This window comes from Staurois parvus, unplaced genomic scaffold (assembly GCF_062004578.1).
Source record: "Staurois parvus isolate SC_StPar_1 unplaced genomic scaffold, SC_StPar_1.0 ptg000063l, whole genome shotgun sequence".
Taxonomy (NCBI): domain Eukaryota; kingdom Metazoa; phylum Chordata; class Amphibia; order Anura; family Ranidae; genus Staurois; species Staurois parvus.
The window spans coordinates 2,411,324-2,431,891 of record NW_028317859.1 but is presented as its reverse complement, the minus strand read 5'-3'; the positions used below and the strand labels follow the sequence as shown (position 1 = coordinate 2,431,891).

General features: G+C 40.9%; 1 protein-coding gene across 2 annotated transcripts in view; it reads right to left on the bottom strand.

Moving 5' to 3' along the window:
- The window catches only part of CNP (2',3'-cyclic nucleotide 3' phosphodiesterase), a 42,532-nt gene that overhangs the window by 5,843 nt on the left and 16,121 nt on the right, over positions 1-20,568 (bottom strand). For both annotated transcript variants that reach the window (XM_089668786.1, XM_089668787.1), the window contains exon 3: positions 11,182-11,312. In XM_089668786.1, the coding sequence (XP_089524912.1) occupies positions 11,182-11,312 (131 nt within the window). The remainder of the gene's footprint in view (positions 1-11,181; positions 11,313-20,568) is intronic.

The following is a 20,568-nucleotide window of genomic DNA, read 5'->3' as shown; positions in this document are numbered from 1 at the left end:
TGTTCCGGTCCCCGTGACGTCGGGACGTACGGGCGCCGCCGGCGGCGGGAAATTTAAAAAATGTCTTTTTTTTTTTTCAATTTTCAATAGTAAAACATTGCTGTTTCATCCCATTTCACATACATATTGTCCCTAGTGCTTTGTCCTGTGCCCTGCCTGCATTTTGTCTGTTCTTTCTGCCTGGAAACTTAGAAAAGTCCATGGCGTCCAAAAAGCGTCCCTTTAGGTCAAAAGCGGTTTTAGACCGGCTAGAGAACAGCGATAGTAAATCAGAACCACTTGCAGAATTGAGTGATAATGATTTGTGGGGAAATTTTCCTAAAAATTACAGCCTACAATAAAAAACTATTTCCATGCGAAAAAATGGTACCGCTTTCAGCACAAAAAATCGGAAGGAATCATACCGCCAAGGAGGTTAATGCAGCTCTTCTGTGTGCCGGGCGCCCGCTCCCCTCCCTCCTCTCGGGCGGCCGCCCCAAAAGTCAGGACTCTGCAGCTAGCCTAGCAATGGGCAAACTACGGCCTGGCGGACCTTATAATCCGGCCCGCGGAGCGTGGCAAACATTGGCTGTCAGGATGTAGGCGGGGCAGCGTGACGAACTCCTCTCCTCTCACAGTCCGCCCTGAAGACCAGAACTGCGCGGGAACACGGCGAGAGGAACGCGCGGAGTACAGGTAAGTGAATTGACACAATATGGGAATGAATTACTATAGGGGGGATGAATTACTATAGGGGGGATGAATTACTATAGGGGGGATGAATTACTATAGGGGGGATGAATTACTATATGGGGGATGTATTTTCAGTTTTAAAAATGTGGCTCTCAAAATAAATTTTAATCGTGGTTTTGGCAAGATTTGGCTCAGTTGAAAATGTTGCCCACCACTGACCTAAGGCTATGATTGTGATTATGACGATACACTGTGGCCCTGATTAACCCTTTGCTTACTGGGCCCTTAAACCCCCTTCATGACCAGAGCGCTTTTTGCAATATATGCAGTGTCGGATTTGTTTTAAATGTTGCAATGGTTTTGCGGCTCCCAGTCTTTTTTTCCCTCTCGGAAACGGGTCCAAGTGGCTCTTTATGTCTTAAAGGTTGCAGACCCCTGGACTAGGCCTATGCCAAACGGCAGCCTATTTCAGAGGATGCGGCGCAAACTCTGATTCTATGCATTGTACAGTAGGTGGAGCTGCCCTATTGTTTCAGCCTTCGGCGTATTTATCTCTACTGCACTTGGTCTGCCCAATATTGTATACCCAAGAACTGTCTGTTGGGGAGCTTTGGTGAACTTAAATTTCAAACTGAGCATTAGAATGGGGAAGAAAGGGGATTTAAGTGACTTTGAACATGGTATGGTTGTTGGTGCCAGGCGGGCTGGTCTGAGTATTTCAAAAACCACTGATCTACTAGGATTTTAATGCACAACCCTCTCTAGGGTTTACAGAGAATGGTCCAAAAAAGAGGAAATATCCAGTGAGCGGCAGTTGTGTGGATGAAACTGCCTTGTTGATGTCAGAGGAGAATGGGCACAATTGTTGCTGCAACATTCAGATGGTAGGGTCAGAATTTGGCGTAAACAACATGAAAGCATGGATCCATCCTGCCTTTTATTAACGGTTCAGGCTGGTGGTGGTGTAATGGTGTGGGGGATATTTTCTTGGCACCAGTACGGTGTACCTAATAAAGTGGCTACTGAGTGTAGTATGGGACCTCTGGACACAGTCCTCACCACAGCTTCTTCAGATCTGGAAATGTAATACCAGCTTTGCTGATATACGATCTACTCTGGATTGAGCTGTATGCTCACTATATTGTTTTTGTGTATTATTGTCTAAGTGTAAGACATTTGTTGTTTCCGCTTTACTTTTTGTTACAGCTCACTGGAGCTGCTGTGCAACTTTTTGCAAAGAAAAAAAAAATTATACGTTAAAAAGGTATCACGGCCATATAAAAAAAAGAGAAGTACAAAAAAAAAAAAAAACCTGTTACAAAAGATATTTTTCTACTAGTAGCCAAAAAAGACAACCTTGAATTAAAAAGACCTAAAGGAAAAAGGCACACTTTAAAGGAACTGCTTATGTAGATCATAATACTCCCCAAAAATGTGCATGAAGATTGTTGTATTAAAAGTATCTTAAAAGTACTAGCTCTGTCCCAAAATAATGTGGTAAAGGGGAACTACAGTATGTAATTGGGTGGAGTTAGAGCCCAAATAAGTGCCAGGATGGGAGAAGCCTTTTCTGGGACGGGGAATAGGAGCCAAACACCTCAGAGCAATTTGGATGTAGTAAGCTACTGCCAAGGGCACTGGACAAAGCTGAAACTGAGTGAGGTGGTTCAACACCCAGTAGGATCAGATGTAGTCACCCTGACACTTTTTATGGTTTGCTTCAGGCTGTGAGTGGGATGCAAAAGGCTTTTAAGGCCAGGTTAGGAGTCCTCTGATGTGAGTACAAGTACACCTGGGAATAAGTGTGTCATCTCGGAGTGTGCCCAGCTAGGCAGAGCCATAGAAAGGGAGATGGAGAGAGAGACTGGCATACTAAAGAAGGCACCTATGTGCTGTAAATTGTTCCTGTTTCTTCTTGCTGGAGGCTGCCATTTTGCTGAAGTCCAGAGTCCCTGAGCAGCAGTAAATCTTTAAACTGTCAGCAGATTGGCCTCCACATTTTAAGCACAGTGCCAAAAAATAGAGAGCAACTGAACATGTGCAGAGCAGGGTGAGGCAGTGCGTTACTGTACATTATTTTACATAGCTACATATCTGAAAAAGGGGCCAGCCTGAAGTGATCTAGCAGGACTTAATTTTCTGACTAAGGTTCAACTTTAAGGCCTACAACCAGGGATGTCAGTAGGCCTAGGCCAGGAGTTGACACAAGATGGTGAAGGGAATCATCAGCAGATGGGTACTTGTCCTATCCAAAAATAAATGGGCGGTGACCTGCAAGGTTCTGGTGCCAACACACAGCCAGTTGTGGGCCTTCTTAAATTCAGACCATCGTCAGTAGGTAAGTGTAATGTAAAAATCTTGCTTTCAGGATTCCCAGAGGGATTTCAATGATTCACAGTTATATCATCAGAAGTTAGGAATTACATCAATTTAGGAGCATTACATGACCAAATCCTCAGTTTGATGACATCTTAATAAATGTTGCAGGGATATTTGTCTCTTCATGAGATTGCATTAACAGTTTGATGGTAAAAGTATGAGATTATTCTGCATGTGTAATCAGACAATATAAGGTAATTATTTCAGGTTATAATTAGCAGATATAAGCACAGGGCCATATACGATCTCCTGGACATCCTGGAGTCACAGCAGTATTGAGTGAATCACAAATAATTAGAATAAAGTGTTAACAACCAGTCCTCCAACATAGAGCTATGCAAATCAAATTCATGCATCGGCACTCCTAATGAGTCACACTTATCACATTATTAGGGCCAAATATGCCCAAGATGACAGACATGTAATGAAAAGTTGTTCAAGTTCTGTACATTACTGCAAAGCACACAACAGGACATCACCCAACTCCAGTCCTTAGAAGGAAGGTATTGCATTTCCTGGCTAGGGTCCAAATATGCATTTTCCAATTGTCAAATATGTGCATCACAAGCAGTGACACCCCTGTTTCAGACAGTTGCCATTTAGGCAACAAAACATATTACATATGCAGTGCTATTGTGCCACACTTCAACCCCATCAGATGACATGTGTACCATGCAAGCAGCAATTTCTGAATCTGTCTGGTAAGGGTACTTCTGCTGGAACTGCCTGTTGAGGGGACGCTTATCTCAGCTGGGCGATTGTTCTCTCCCCTCTTTGTAGTTCTAATTTATCACACACATCGAACACTGGCTGAAAGATCAATCGCAGGATGGAAAAGAGACAGTGCTTCTCCCAGATCACCTCTGCTCCACTCCTGCAGACCTAGCACCTCTTGGTCTCTCCATGTACTTCCTTATATATAAAAATATATATATTTTTTTTTTGTTGGGCGCTGCTTTTATTCATCATTGTTTCATGAGGTGATTATTGCATTATTCACTATTAGGGCAGCTGCATGCTTACACATTCTATGCACTCATTTATTGACTTAGGCGAGTGATTTATTATGCATTTTTTCAGATGTTAAATGTTTTATTTTCACATCTTTATACTGATTTTGAAAATCTTATTGTAGGGTTCCTGTGATTCACACTGCTCTACCAATGCAAAACACAATTCTGCCCCTTAGTGCTGATTCACAGGTTCCACAGCTAATTGACACAGTAGCTGCTCACTGGTTCAGGTCAGGTTTACATCAGGTTCAGCTCAGGATTTTATCTTGTTCACACGTCAGGTTTATAAACGGTTCCCATAAAAGTCAGGCACCATAGAAAGCAATATTATTTCACATGTCATGCGGACTGGATGCAGTTCAAACCGCATCCAATCTGCATATATGTGAACCGGCACTTAATGTCCTTTCCCAAACTTACCTCAGCTATTATGGCTAAGCATGCTATCAGCTGAGTTCAGGGCAGCATTGTTTGCAGAGACAGAGCCATCGACAGGGCAGTGCTGATCACAGGAATCACTAGGGTCATGACATAATGCAGGCCTCCTCCTGTAGCAGAGTAATGCTGCCAGAAACAACAGGCAATCTCCCCTGTAACCACTCGGCCTACACTTCCAAGTGCCCATCCAGACAAATGCAGTAGTATAGCCTGCAGACCCCCTCCCCATCAACCCATGATAGCATGGCATTTTTACATTAACAGCATGACATCACTGGGGACAAAACTTTTTTTTTGTAACAGGACAGGGAGGTTTTTGGGGTAAAAAGGTTTTAACTTTAAATGCTTGAGCTTGAATTGGAAGCTCTTGTTTTTACCACTGTATAGGCACTCCTACAAAGCTAATCCTAGTTCCCTTTATTGTAGCAACACAGACAACACAACATGCAATATTGTGTGTTGAACTCTACTGTACAGTGCATTAGGGTGCCATTCACAATGAACGGCACTGCAATGTACAGACAACTGGCTATTCAATGTCCATTATGACACTTAATATGGATTTCAAGCTCACAACTAACTAGCCTTAAAATTTTCTCCTCCCCTCTCCCAACACCTATTCTAACTAACCTGTGTAAGAAAGAGGTTTGCTAATATGAGACTGCTCCCATCTGGTGCGATCTCCCCAGTGGCTGCAGAGGAGAGAGCACATTGACAAAAGGTGTAGGAGATGGAGTTGTGTTATTACACCCATGCTTTAATATAAGCTTTACTGATAACAAATAACATTCTTTAGCAAAGAATATACATTCCAACTAATAATTATTGTGTGCTGTAAATTGCCTCCAGCATTGTTCCCGTTTCTTCTAGCTGGAGGCAGCCATTTTACTGAAGCCCAGAGCCCCTGAGCAGCAGTAAATCTTTAGACTGTCAGCAGATTGGCCTCTACATTTTAAGCATGGTACTGAAAAATAGAAAGCAACTGACCCTGTGCAGAGCTGGGTGAGAGTGTATTACTGGATTTTAAACAGTATAGGCACTTATTTTGAATGCTTTACATAGCAATACCTGCAAAAAAGGGGCCAGCCTGAAGTGATCTAGCAAGACTTAATTTTCTGACTAAAGTTCCACTTTAAGGGTGCCAATGGGATCTACTGTGCAGGGAAGTAGACCATGTAGTGCAAGTACACATATCACCTTAAAAGAGGAAAGAAATAGTATGGATTCAGGGTAACCAGGTTTCCCTCTCTAACCACTTCAATGCTGTGCACTTGTACCCCTTCCAGTCCAGGCCAATGTTCAGCTTTTAGTGCTGTTGCACTTTGAATGATAATTGCATTGTCATGCAACAGTGTACCCAAATAAAATTTTTATCATTTTAATTTTTGAGACAGAGCTTTTTTTGGTGGTATTTAATCACCACTGAGTTCTTGCTAAACAAATGAAGACTGAAAAGTTTTTTTTTTGGTGGTGGTGGTGGTGGTGGTGGTGGTGGGGGTTTGTTTCCTAGTTTTGATTATACAATTTAGCAAATAAGTAACTTTTCTTCTTCACTGATGTGCACTGATGAGGCTGCACTGATAATTAGTGCCCTATCAGTGTAAACCATGTACCAACAGCCTTGCTGGTCATTGGCTCTCATTTCCTCACACAGGCACAGCATGTGAAGAAAGAACTGTTGATAACCGGCAAATCTGTTTACATTTGATCACACAGCGGTCACAAAGAATGCCCAATGAATACCCTGGGGATGGGGTTCTGGGAGGACATCAATGGACACCCTCCCAAAACTAGACAACTGCGCTGTAGCCGTATTTCAACTATAGCATGATATTAAGGTGGTTAAGGTAAGAGCCCATTTTTTTATTTTTTTTTTTTTGAGTACTTTGAGGGGAACAGTATGACTTTTATAATTTTCAGTTATTAGTGTGTATGAGGACACTGATGTATGCTTTTTACTATGGTGATTGTTTATTGGTTTGAGTATACATTACGGTTTCAACAGGGTTTGGTGAGTGCTGCATTTAATTTTTGTGTTTGGTTGATTTGTGTTAAAATGGCACAAAGTGCTGGCAAAGCTCACAATTATTGAGATCATATATTCTTGCAGGAGGATATTTTATATAATTTTTGCTCTGACAAAAGCTCAGAAAGCCTGAAGTGGTGATGTCACTCATAGGCTTCAAATGGCCCATCCGTTGTCAGCGATCCTCCCTTTTTTCTGCAGCTGTGCTAGCTGATACAGGAGAGCCAAATCAGATGACCGGAGCAGCCTGAAAATAGGGAAATATATACAGTTGTGTTCACAATAATAGCAGTGTGTTGAAAAAAAGCAAATAAAGCTCAAAATCCTTCTAATAGCTTTTATTTCCATGCACACAAATGCATTGGGAACACTACACATTCTATTCCAAATCAAAACATGAAGAAAAATATATCAAATTTGTGTTGTTCCTCTAAAAACATTGAAGAAAAGTGAATATTAGACTGTTCAAAAAAAAAAAAAAATAGTGTTTGTATTCTTCTTTACAAACTCAAACATTCACTATATAAACTGAATTTTTTTTTAAGATTTTGCTTTCCTTTGAATCACTAAATTAATATTTAGTTGTATAAGCACTGCTTCTGAGAAATACTGTACATCTGTGTTGCATGGAGTCAACCAACTTCTGGCACCTGTGAACAGGTATTCCAGCCCAGGATGATTGGACTACATTCCACAGTTCTTCTCTATTTCTTGGTTTTGCCTCAGAAACTGCATTTTTGATGTCACCCCACAAGTTTTCTATTGGATTAAGATCCGGGGATTGGGCTGGCCACTCCATAACATCAATCTTGTTGGTCTGGAACCAAGATGTTGCATGTTTACTGGTGTGTTTGGGGTCGTTGTCTTGTTGAAACACCCATTTCAAGGGCATTTCCTCTTCAGCATAAGGCAGCATGACCTCTTCAAGTATTCTGATGTATTCAAACTGATCCATGATCCCTGGTATGCGATAAATAGGCCCAACACCGTAGTATGAGAAACATCCCCATATCATGATGCTTGCGCAACCATGCTTCACTGTCTTTACAGTGTACTGTGGCTTGAATTCAGTGTTTGGGGGTCGTCTGACAAACTGTCTCCGGCCACTAGACCCAAAAAGAACAATCTTACTTTCATCAGTCCACAAAATGTTGCGCCATTTCTCTTTTGTCTTTTTTACAACAGTGGGAATTTGCGGGGGCTTCTTGCAGATAGCTTGGCTTCACATAGGCGTCTTCTAATTGTAACAGTACTCACAGGTAACTTTAGACCTTCTTTGATCTTCCTGAAGCTGATTGTTGGCTAAGTCCTTGCCATTTTGGCCATTCTTCTATCCATTCGAATGGTAGTTTTTCACTTTCTTCCATGTCTTTCAGGTTTTGGTTGCCATTTTAAAGCATTGGCGATCATTTTGCTGAGCAGCCTATCATTTTCTGCACTTCTTTATATGTTTTCCCCTCTCCAATCAACTTTTTAATCAAGGTTCTTCTGAGCAATGTCTGGAACGACCCATTTTCCTCAGAATTTCAGAGAGAAATGCATTGTAACCAGCATGTACAACATTTGCTGCCTTCCTTCCTTAAATAAGGGCAATATTTGCCACCTGTTTTTCAAAGAATGAATGACCTCACTAATAGAACTCCACACTGCTATTATTTTGAACATGCTCCTTTCAATTAGTGATTCAATTTCACAGAATCAGCAACATGCATGTCATGACTGTTGGGTCTGTTGGATTTCTATTACTCTACTACACCTGCTAGTAAATTATTTGCCATGTAGAAATATGTCTACCAAAAACAGTGATTGATCAGGTTAGTGATGTCTGACTGCTATTATTTTGAACACCGCTGTACATCTTTCTTACACAGGTTAGTTAGCATTGGTGTTAGGAGGGGGTAGGGGACAGTTTTAAAGCTGGTTATATGCTGGGTTTAAAGCTGGAACTCTACTTTATGTAAGGGTTGTCAAGTTTAGGGTTCACCTATGGAGCAGCAATAGGTGCTTTCAGCCATTGGCAGTTTTCATAATGACTTTCAGAGATTCACCAGTTTGTCAGAATGTCTCCATGTGATCTAGCCAATGCTTCTCTCTGCTTAGAAGGAGCCAACTATGGCTTTATGAAGTATGTGAGCAGAAACACAAGCAGAATCAGACAGTCCCAGAACTACAGTCAGGGCAAATGTTCTCCCACTCTCTAGCCTTTGGTGAATTTAGTCAGTTGTTACTTGTCCGACAGCAAGAAGTGCTTGGAACATTGTCATTCTATTATATAAAAGTGGTTCCCAAAAGTGTATGCCTTCAAATTTACACATGTACAAACTATTCTCAATGTGGGTGAAACAGCCTTGATTTTCAATATCTGGAACCACGAGACCTTTTGTGAATATATTGCAGCACCTATGCCCAGTGGCAACTTTCTGAGCACATTGAAAAATATGCAGCCTCCTAACCCTTTCGGGAACCATTAAAACCAACAATACATTTACGGCATTTTAGTGTATTTCAAAATGGAGGGGTAATACAGTAGAACATTGCAATAAAAGTTTGAAAATAGATATAATTTTTCATATTAGTTATATTATCAGTACATGACTTTTACTCTTCAAACCCCACTATAGAGAGGTAGCTCCACTGTGCTATAAAAGTATGTAGCACGGAAAACAGAGCTGGCGCCAGCATGTGAGCAGCAGGGAGAGACTGCTCCATCTGAGACATAATACATTTTATTTTTAGGTACCCATTTTAATTCTAGGCGCCTTTCAGAACACTCAAGAGAGCAAAAAAGTAAATAAATACATTACATAACCATTAAATTACAAAAACAAATCAAGGATGCGTGCAGCAGAGTTCTGAACCAGTTGCAGTTTATAGAGGGACTTAAAAGGAAGAACAAAAAGAAGGGAATTGCAGTAATCTATGTGGGAAGTGACCAAATTGTGAAAGAGAACGGCAGTGCTGTTGGGTGTGAGGAATAGACAGAGGCGAATAATCTTATGTAGATGGAAATATTCTGACTGGCTTTACTGATGTGAGCTTGGAAAGGTAGTGTACTGTCAAGGATGACACCCAGACTCTCTAACTGAGGGGAGGGAAAGACTGTGGACTTGCTAATATTAACTGAAAAACTGTTAAGCTTTGTCAAGGTGGATTTTGTACCATTGAGGAGAACCTCGGTTTTGTCATGGTTTAATCTGAGAAAGTTGGAAGAGAGCCAGGATTTGATTTCCTGTAAACATCTGGTAAGGGATTTGGGTGGAAGGGTGGTAGTAAGTTTAATTGACAAGTAAAGTTGGGTGTCATCTGCACATCAATGGAAGTGGATATTAATGTTACGAAATATAAGACCAAGAGGAAGAAGATGGATTATGAACAGAAGGGGCCCCAAGACAGAACCCTGAGGGACACCAGTAGAGAGTGGACATGGATGAGATTTGCTGATCCTGTCTAGATCCTCTGCACTGTGTCCACTGGATCTGCTTTCTTTTTGGCCCAGAGGCAAATGGGGAGCATCAAGCCCCTGAGAGAACGGCTGACGCAGTTAGCATGGGGATCCTAAGATGGCAGTGGCAGCCATGCAGACTGGGGAGAGGAAGGCTTGCCGCAGAGCTCTGAGGCCAGTGAGGGAGGCACTTCTGTGGCTAAGGTGAGCACACTGCCCAGGAGAGAATCCTTGGATTGCCTAAGTTTACTGTCTGAGCAGGAGGGGTGGCGAGTGGACAGAGACCTGGAGCCCTCACTTAAACAGATTATGGCTGCCATACACTCCGATCTTCATTGACTGATCACTTAGATGTTAAGGAATCACACAGCTGCAGCTGAGCATAGCATTAGTGACCTAGGGGATAGTGTTCGCCCACTGGAGACCGGGGCCCAGGTCATAAGGAATGCACAAGTCGAACACTCTGCTAAGATGGCAGATATGGAGGATTGGCTGAGAAGTAATAACATCAGGCTGCTGGGCTTTCCAGAAGAGGCGGAGGGGAGGCACCCAGAGGACTGTTTGGAGCTCTGGCTCAGAAATAATATGGAGGCAGGTACCTTCTCTCGGCTGTTTGCGATTGAGCAGCCTCACCGTATACCACCCCCCCCCCCATCCTGCAGGGACAATTCCTTGGCTCATGATTGCATGAGTGCAGCACTTCCGTGACAGGGAGAATATTCTGTGAGCTGCTAGGGCCAAGCCTGATTTGATGTAGAATGGCAATCATATTTCATCATCTGGACTTTTCCATTGTTGCAACACAGAACAGCTAAATTCCTGTATGTGAAGAAAAGCATGCAGCCCATTAACTCACAAGGAAGTACTGAAAACCCTAGACCAGCCTCTCTCAACTAGGGTTCCTCCAGAAGTTGCTTGGGATTCCTTGAGCAATTTCTGCCTCTAGATATGTAACCACTGGCACCAATGACTTTTTTTTTTTGTTTTTGTTTTTAACCATCTGTAAACGGGTTTTAGTTCCCACTGATCACCAATGTAAGGAATGTAAAGGAGCATTCTTCCCACTTGGACCTTTTCAACCTAAAAAGGTTTAAATAGATACTTTGCAGAAAGTGGCAGATAACACATTTGAAACACATTTGAAACCTCTACAAACAATGTCTTGATAGTGAACATTTTTTTCCCCCCACCAGCTTACAGGGACCACTCACCTCTTGGCGGGCATACTCTTCTGAACCTGCAGCCTTCCCATAGTCACAGAATTTGGATGTACAGTGCAGTATATTAGGCGTTTTGGCAAAATGTTTCAAAAGATCCAACTTGTGTTTATCTTCATAACCATCTGGCACCATAAAATAAAGAAAGAAATAATTATATTATATTAGAAAGGAATTTATTGCTTTAAAAAAGGGATCTGTTGAGAAGCAAAATACATTTGCAGAAAGCCTTAGAATCAAAAGAGACATATAGGATTTAGAAAAAAAAAATGTATTCTAAATGTTATAGCTGACAATCCAATATAAGCTTACTTGAAAAATCTCTTCATGATGTTAATTCTGTCGGCTGGTCTTAACTTTACAACTTCCTGGATCCCCTGCATGTTTGCAGCTTCTCCTCTGTTTACTTTCAATTTCTAAGGGCTACATATCCCATGGTACCTTGCTGCCTGCAAGGAGTGATTCTTGTACAGACACCTCCTCCTGAAACTCCTCCTCTCATCACCTCTGTAGTTCAGAAGGCAGGCACTGTGAAATGTGTGACACAGCAGTACCAACTCACAGGGCATAGTGACTACATGTCACAGAGTTCAAGGAAGTAAATGTGTGGGGAACTTCACAAAGTAAGTTTACAGACTTCAAGAGCATTCTGAGGAGTAGGCTAGAAATAATAAATATACAATAAAACAAACTTTGTCTGTACTTTTCCTGTGGATCACGGGGGCTGGCATCACTCAGCCTCTCCAGACTGGGAAAAAATCCCAACGTTAATGCCGGGATCCACCCAGATCCCTGGAACAGCAGCTGGCTTAGCCCCTAAGCAATGCACAGAGAGCCTGAGCCAGCCACTTCTGACCCCTCTACAGCCCAGCACTCCAGTGAGTTAGGAAGGTAAATAGAATTACAAAAAAAAATAAAAAATAAAACTTCTCTTTTAAAACACAATGTGGAAATGCTGTGTTCTCTCTCTCACATATCTACACACACACACTTTTTTTTTTCAGGTATTTACCAAAAGATATTCAAGCTATAGTTATATAATGGATATGAGCTGAACTCTGCACACTCTCAGGTTTAATTTGAGATTATGTACATCCAAATTAGAGGAAGGGTTTAGGAATTACAGCTCTTAAGAGTAGCCATCCCCCCTTTTTCAAGGGGCCAAAAGTAATTGGACAATTGAATCAAAAGCGGTTTCATGGCCAGGTGTGGGCTACTCCTTCGTTATTTCATCAATTAAGCAGGTAAAAGGTCTGGAGTTGATTCTAAGTGTGGTAATTGCATTTAGAATATATTGCTGTGAACCTACATCATGCATTCAAACGAGCTGTCCATGCAAGTGAAATGCTTCAAAGACTAAACAAATCCATCAGAGAGATAGCAGCAACATTAGGAGTGGCCAAATCAACAGTTTGGTACATTTTGAGGAAAGAAGAATGCACTGGTGAGCTGAGCAACATAAAAAAGGCATGGATGTCCACGGAAGACAACAGTAGTGGATGATCGCAGGATCCTCTCTATGGTAAAGAAAAACCCATTCACAACATCCAGACAAGTGAAGGACACTCTCCAGGAGGTGGGTGTATCATTGTCAAAGTCTACAATCAAGAGAAGACTTCATGAGAGCAAAAACAGAGGGTCCACCACAAGGTGCAAACCATTCATAAGTCTGAAAAATAGAAAAGCCAGATTAGACTTTGCCACAAAACATCTAAAAAAGCCAGACCAGTTCTGGAAAAGCATTCTTTGGATGGATGAAACGAAGATTAACCTGTTCCAGTAATCTGGTGGCATACAGAGCCAAAAATATGAAAATTGTGCCTGTGTTCAAATATATATGGACCTAACTGGGCTTTTTTCTGTGAGCCTGCATATTTACATACCTGTCCTTCTGCTGGGAGCACGCCGCACGGCGCGCTCCCTGAACAAAGACTGCGGTGTCCATGAGAGCACCGGGTCCCGTTCTAACGCTTGGGACCTGGGAATCCCAATTCCGGGTCACATGATTGCTGTGATAGCCTCTGCTCAGTCACTGTACAGCCCGGCCCCCTTGTTTTATTTTGCGCTATGAATGGAGGAGAGAGATACACTGTATCTCTCTAACTCCTGGCCTAGAGAGGAAAAAAAAATTTTGAAAAAGAAAAGATAAATGTTAAAAGTGCCAGGGTAAATGTTTGGGTCAAGGTCAGTATTAAAAAACAAATTGGTATCAATATGTTTTAGGTAAAAAAAAAAAGACCAAAACAAAGTGTGCACTATTGATTCTGGGCTGTACTACGGGTACAAACAACAAATAACATACACATATATGGTATCGCTGTGATCGTCAAGAGCTGGAGAATTTATTTTGGGTTGTTCTTTGGTGGTAGGTTATGGTAGTAACAAAAAACGGCTAAATAAAAAAAATTTTTTTTTTACTATTTTGGGACAGTTTTCCTTTTATAATAATAATAATAAAAAAATTAAAAAAATCAGGAAATATCCATTACCATTTACCACTAAATGAAAGCCCAATTTGTCCTGAAAAAAACAAGGTATAATTCACCTGGATGTACAAAGTAGTTGTGATGATATGTATGGTTTTACTAACACATGTCAACGTTGCAAAATTGTGCTTAGGCATTTAATTTGTTTTACCCTTAGTCGTAAAGGGGTTTAAGAATTGAGCTCTGTCATTTCAAAGCCATTGTTTCCAATTTTTATGGACTCTTTAATGACTGGCATAGTACCACTGGATTGGCGTAAGGCCAATGTGCCAATATTTAAAAAAGGGGTCAAAATCTTCAAGTAATTATAGACCTGTTAGTTTAACTTCAATAGCTGGGAAGATACTGGAGAGTTTAATAAAAGACCACATAGATGAGTTCTTGCTGGAAAAATATATTTTAAGCAACCGGCAGCAAGGATTCATGAACGAGAGTTGTCAAACAAATCTGATTTTTTTTTATGCGGAGGTGAGCAAAACCTTGGAGGGGTGGCAGTGGACGTGGTATACTTGGAGTTTGCAAATGTTTTTGACACAGTTCCTCACACATGGCTAATGTGTAAGGTAAAGTCTACGGGCTTGGAAAAATCTGTATGTAAATGGATCGAAAACTGGCTAAAAGACCGAATTCAGAGACTAGTGGTTAATGATTCATACTCTGAATGGTCTAGGGTTGTCAGTGGTGTACCCCAAGGTTCAGTGTTGGGACCCTTACTTTTTAATTTATAAATGATATAGGATCTGGGATTAAAAATCCCATTTCAGTATTTGCATATGACACTAAGCTGTGCAGTGGAATAACATCTTTACAGGATGTCTCCAATTTACAAGCCAACCTCAATGCTCTGTTTAATTGGGCAACTATGTGGCAAATGAGGTTTAATGTTGATAAATGTAAGGTTATGCACTTGGGAGCTAAGAATATGCATGCATCATACATACTAGGGGGGAGTACAACTGGGGGAACCAATGGTGGAGAAGGATCTGGGAGTTCTGGTAGATCACAAGCTTAATAATGGCATGCAATGCCAAGCTGCAGTTTCTAAAGTGAGCAAAATCCTCTCTTGTATTAAAAGAGGTATAGACTCCAGAGAGAGATATCATATTATCCCTGTATAAATCATTAGTAACACCTCATCTGGAATATGCAGTTCAGATTTGGGCACCAATTCACAAAAAGAACATTGGGGAACTGGAGAAAGTACAGAGAAGGGCAACTAAACAGATACGAGGCATGGAGGAGCTCAGCTATGAGGAAAGATTAGAGGAACTGAATTTATTCAGTTCCTCTAATTCAGGAGATTAAGGGGGATTAAGGGGGGATATGATCAACATGTATAAATACATCAGTGGTTCATATAGTGAACTCGGTGTAGAGTTATTCACCCTGAAGTCACCACAGAGGACATGGAGGCACTCTTTACGTCTGGAGGAAAAGAAATTTAATCTCCAAACATGGAAAGGTTTCTTCACAGTGAGAGCTGTGAAAATGTGGAATAGACTCCCTCAAGAGTTGGTTCTGGCCAGCTCAGTGGATTGCTTTAAAAAAAGGCCTGGATTCTTTCTTAGATACACAGAATATAACTGGATACTAAACATTTATAGGTAAAGTTGATCCAGGGAATATCCGATTGCCTCTCGGGATTAGGAGGATTTTTTTCCCTGCTGGAGCAAATTGGATCGTGCTTTGCTGGGTTTTTTTGCCTTCCTCTGGATTAACTGTGGGTATAGGATTATAACTTTTTTTTTTCAAATGGTTGCACTTTTGTCTTTTTTCAGCCAGACTAACTATGTAACTATAGACAGACACACACACACTATATTGTCAAACGTATTGGGACATTCCTCCAAATCATTGGATTCAGGTGTTCCAATCATGCAGACTGCTTCTACAAACATTTGTGAAAGAATGGGTCGCTCTCAGGAGCTCAGTGAATTCAAGCGTGGTACCGTGATAGGTTGCTACCTGTGCAATAAGTCCACCCGTGAAATTTCCTTGTTACTAAATATTCCACAGTCAACTGTTAGTGGTATTATAACAAAGTGGAAGCAACTGGGAACAGCAGTAAATCAGCCACAAAGTGGTAGGCCACGTAAAATGACAGAGCGGGGTCAGCGCATGCTGAAGCGCACAGTGTGCAGAAGTTGCCAACTGTCTGCAGAGTCAATAGCTAAAGACCTCCAAACTTCATGTGGCCTTCAGATTAGCACAGCAGTGCGTAGAGAGATTCATGGAATGGGTTTCCATTGCTGAGCAGCTGCATCCAAGCCTTACATCACCAAGTGCAATGCAAGGCGTCGGATGCAGTGGTGTAAAGCATGCCGTCACTGGACACCAGAGGAGATGTGTTCTCTGGAGTGACGAATCCCACGTCTCTGTCTGGCAATCCAATATATGTGTCTGGGTTTGGCATTTGCCAGGAGAACAGTACTTGCCTGACTGCATTGTGCCAAGTGTAAAGTTTGATGGAGGGGGGATTATGGTGTGGGGTTGTTTTTCAGGGGTTGGGCTTGGCCCCTTAGTTCCAGTGAAGGGAACTCTTAAGGCGTCAACATACCAAGACATTTTGAACAATTTCATGCTCCCAACTTTGTGGGAAGAGTTTGGGGATGGCCCCTTCCTGTGCCAACATGACTGTGCACCAGTGCACAAAAGAAGGTCCATAAATACATGGATGAGTGAGTTTGGGGTGGAGGAACTTGACTGGCCTGCACAGAGTCCTGACCTCAACCAGATAGAGCACCTTTGGGATGAATTCGAGCCGAGACTGCGATCCAGGCCTTCTCGTCCGACATCACAAATGCTCTTCTGGAAGAATGGTCAAACCTTCCCATAGACACACTCCTAAACCTTGTGGACAGCCTTCCCAGAAGAGTTGAAGCTGTATAGCTGCAGAGGGCGGGCCAACTCAATATTGAACCATACGGACTAATGCAGGCCATAGATGGGTCGAAAATCGGCTGATTTTTCGGCCAAAAATAAAATCGGCCGATTTTCGGATCGTTAGTGGGCGATTTGGTCGGCCGTTTTTCGGTATTTTGGCCGTTTTTTTTTTTCGGTAAAGTTGGAAAAAAATCGGCCGATTTTGCCGATCGGCCGATTTTCGCGGCAATTAGTGGGCAAATCGGCCGATTTTTTACCGATAAAAAATCTGCGCATGAGCAGTGACCTGCAAGAGGAAGACAAAAAGAAGAAAAAGAAGAAGAGGAAGACGAAGAAGAAGAGGATGAAGAAGAAGAAGATGAAGAAGAAGAGGATGAAGAAGAAGAGGATGAAGAAGAAGAAGAAGAAGAGGATGAGGATGAAGAAGAGGATGAGGATGAAGAAGAAGAAGAAGAGGATGAGGATGAAGAAGAAGAAGAAGAGGATGAGGATGAAGAAGAGGATGAGGATGATGATGAAGAAGAGGATGAGGAAGAAGAAGAAGAATAGGATGATGATGAGGAAGAAGAAGAGGATGAGGAAGAAGAAGAGGATGAGGAAGAAGATGAGGATGAGGATGAAGAAGAAGAAGATGAGGATGAAGAAGAAGAAGAAGAAGAGGATGAGGATGATGAAGAAGAGGATGAGGATGAAGAAGAGGATGAGGATGAAGAAGAAGAAGAGGATGATGGAGAAGAAGAAGAGGATGAGGATGATGAAGAAGAAGAAGAGGATGAGGATGATGAAGAAGAAGAAGAAGAAGAAGAAGAAGAGGATGATGAAGAAGAAGAAGAAGAAGAGGATGATGAAGAAGAAGAAGAGGATGAGGATGATGAAGAAGAAGAGGATGAAGAAGAAGAAGAGGATGATGAAGAAGAAGAGGATGATGAAGAAGAAGAGGATGAGGATGAAGAAGAAGAAGAAGAAGAAGAGAATGAGGATGAAGAAGAGGATGAGGATGAAGAAGAAGAAGAGGATGAGGATGAAGAAGAGGATGAGGATGCAGAAGAAGAAGAAGAGGATGAGGATGAAGAAGAAGAAGAAGAAGTAGGATGAAAATAAGAAGAATTCCAGTCCAGCAAAAAGTGTCCCTGCAGAGAGCTCTGCTATTTCTGACAGTTCTCTGACAGTTCCTTGACATTTACAGCAGTTGAAACATTGTATCTATTTGTTTCCGAATAAAAACATCTGTATCCTAAATGGAAACAAATAGATACATTGTTGCAACTTCTATAAATGTCAAGGAACTGTCAGAGAACTGTCAAAGAAATAGCAGAGCTCTCTGCAGGGACACTTTTTGCCGGCTCTAGATGGGTAGAAAATCGGCCGATTTTTTTTACCATTGATGGTAACGTCGGCCACTTGAACAACCGATTTTTCGTTTTTTAAAAGAAAAATCTGCAGTTTTTCTCCCCATCTATGGCCTGCATAAGACTGGGATGCCATTAAAGTTCATGTGTGTGTAAAGGCAGGCCGACCAATACTTTTGGCAATATATTGTATCTTAGTTTAAGTAAAATATCAAAAATACATGTTTACTTGCCCAGTGTGTTGCCACATATAGTATGTATGAGGTGTGTTAGAGATGAGGATATGTCTGGAATACCTCTAAATAATAGGCAGTTAATAAATGTTAGGTTTACTTCTTTTCTGCTAAAAAGTGTTAATTATAGTAAAGATCTCTTTCCAGGTGGGAGCTAATTGTGTTCATTTCCACAAGACACGCAAAAATGTACCAGGAAAGGAACAGCCAGTGAAACAAGAGGGGTAGAAAATATGTAGGTTAGACGAAGTGTAATACCATCTTGTAAATAATTTTACTGTTTCACGTATTGTAAGGCTCCATGCACACTAGCGCTTTTTTAAGCTCCTAGAAGCTATTAGCATTTTTTCTGAAGCTAGAAGCTAAATAGGGTTATCCTATGTGTTCATGCACACTACTTTAGGCTAGCAGTGTTTTTTGAGCATCAGCATCTAGGAGCAGGAAAAAAAAAAAAGTTTTTGTAGCGTTTTACCGGCAGAAAAAAAAAAAAACTGCTGAACACTACTAAAATGCTCCTAAAAGCTTTTTTCTACATGCACTGTAAAAACGCTAATGCTCCTAAATGCTTCAAAATGCTACTGAAAACGTTCCTTAACCAGTTGCCGCCCGGCCAATAGCCAGGTGGCGGTCGAGCGAACAGCTCGTCCCTCTGGGTGGATGCCATATGGCGTCCTGTCAGGAACGCGCATTGTGCATGCCTGCAGGGCCACGCTGCGGCGTTATCTGTCACCGTCTGTGTACCTTGGACACGGCCGATGACAGATCTATGTACTGGCCCCATTGCCAGTACCCTGTGACCTGCTGTGACCAATCACAACAGGTCACATGACAGCTGTATACAATGGATGACTTCCTTTCATGCCATCCATTGTATACAAGTGTGTCTAGCTGTGAATGGTCAGAGTGATCACATGCACAAGCTGTGTCACGTGATTAGCCGTGGCCAAATCACAGCTAAGCGCAACAAAAAAAACCCTGAATGAATCGATGTCATTCAGGTAAATGCTTGCTTATAGCAAAGTAATTCTTTCCCATAAGCAAATTGTGTAAAGAAAAAAAAAAAATTACTGATCACTTCCCCAAAGTAGTACAATGTTACAATAGCAACATTGTACTACTTCGGTCATAGTGAAATATGAAAGAAAATCTAAAAAAAAAAAAAAAAAAAAAAAAAAAAAAAAAAAAAAAAAAAAAAGAAAAAAAAGTAATAAAAACTAAAAATAATAAACATAAAAAAAAAAAAAAAAAAACATCATTTTTTTTTGTCATACGGTCACCAGTCAGTGTCCCTGATCTCCGCTATGCCAGTTATATGATGACGCTGTACTGCACTGGTGACAGTATGTAAAAAACAAATAGTGAAAATCATTTTTTTAATTTCTTCAATTTCCAAAAAATGACAAAAATAATTACAACTTCAAAAAACTCGCCATGCCTCTTATGAAATACGTCGGACTGTCTACTTTGCAAAAAGGGGTCATTTGGGGGATATCTGTCCTGTCCTGACATTCTTGGACCTCAAGAAATTAGATTGGCTGTCAATACTTCAGGATTGATCAATTTTCAGATATATACCATAGTTTGTGAACTCTATAACTTTCCTACAAACTAAATAATAAATACTAATTTGGGTTATGTTCACCAAAAGAAATGTAGCAGAATACATCTTGGCCTAAATTTATGAAGAACAATTATTTGCAAACTTTTATAACAGAAACAAAGAAAATCGTGTTTTTTTTTTTTTCAACATTTTTGGTCTTTTTTATTAATTTAGCAAAAAATAAAAACCCCAGTAGTGATTAAAAACCACCAAAAGAAAGCACTAGTTGTGTGAAGAAAATGATAAAATTTTAGTTTGGGTACAGTGTTGTATGACCGCGCAATTGTCATTCAAAGTGTGAGAGCGCTGAAACCCGAAAATTGCCCTGGGCAGGAAGGGGGTAAAAGTGCCCGGTATGGAAGTGGTTAAAAAAAAGGCTATTAACATCATTTTGTAAGCTAAAACAAAACAAAAAAAAAAAAAAACTTGGGTGCATGGAGCCTTATGTATTCTGTATGATGATTAGACCACATAGAGCCCCACTTAAGAAAATGTAAACCTAATTCAGCCTCCCATCTTAACATATACGGTAATCTGTCAACTAAAGACAAGAATTGAGAACATTATATAAAACTGAAATAAGACCTTTTGCTCTGGGGGTTTTCTGACATATATGTTCATAGATAATGAAGGAGGTAGCTGGAGGTTTAGTACAACGGGTATTATAGAAAAGTCTTAATTGTAAGTAAATTTCAAGTTATGAAATGGGAGCTGTTTTAAGTTCTTGTATAAAATTGAAGGGCAGAAAGGAGTCCTTTTTATAAAAATATACTATCGGAATCACTTTCTCTATCCACCACAGGAGAAAAAAAAAAAAAGAAAAGCAAACA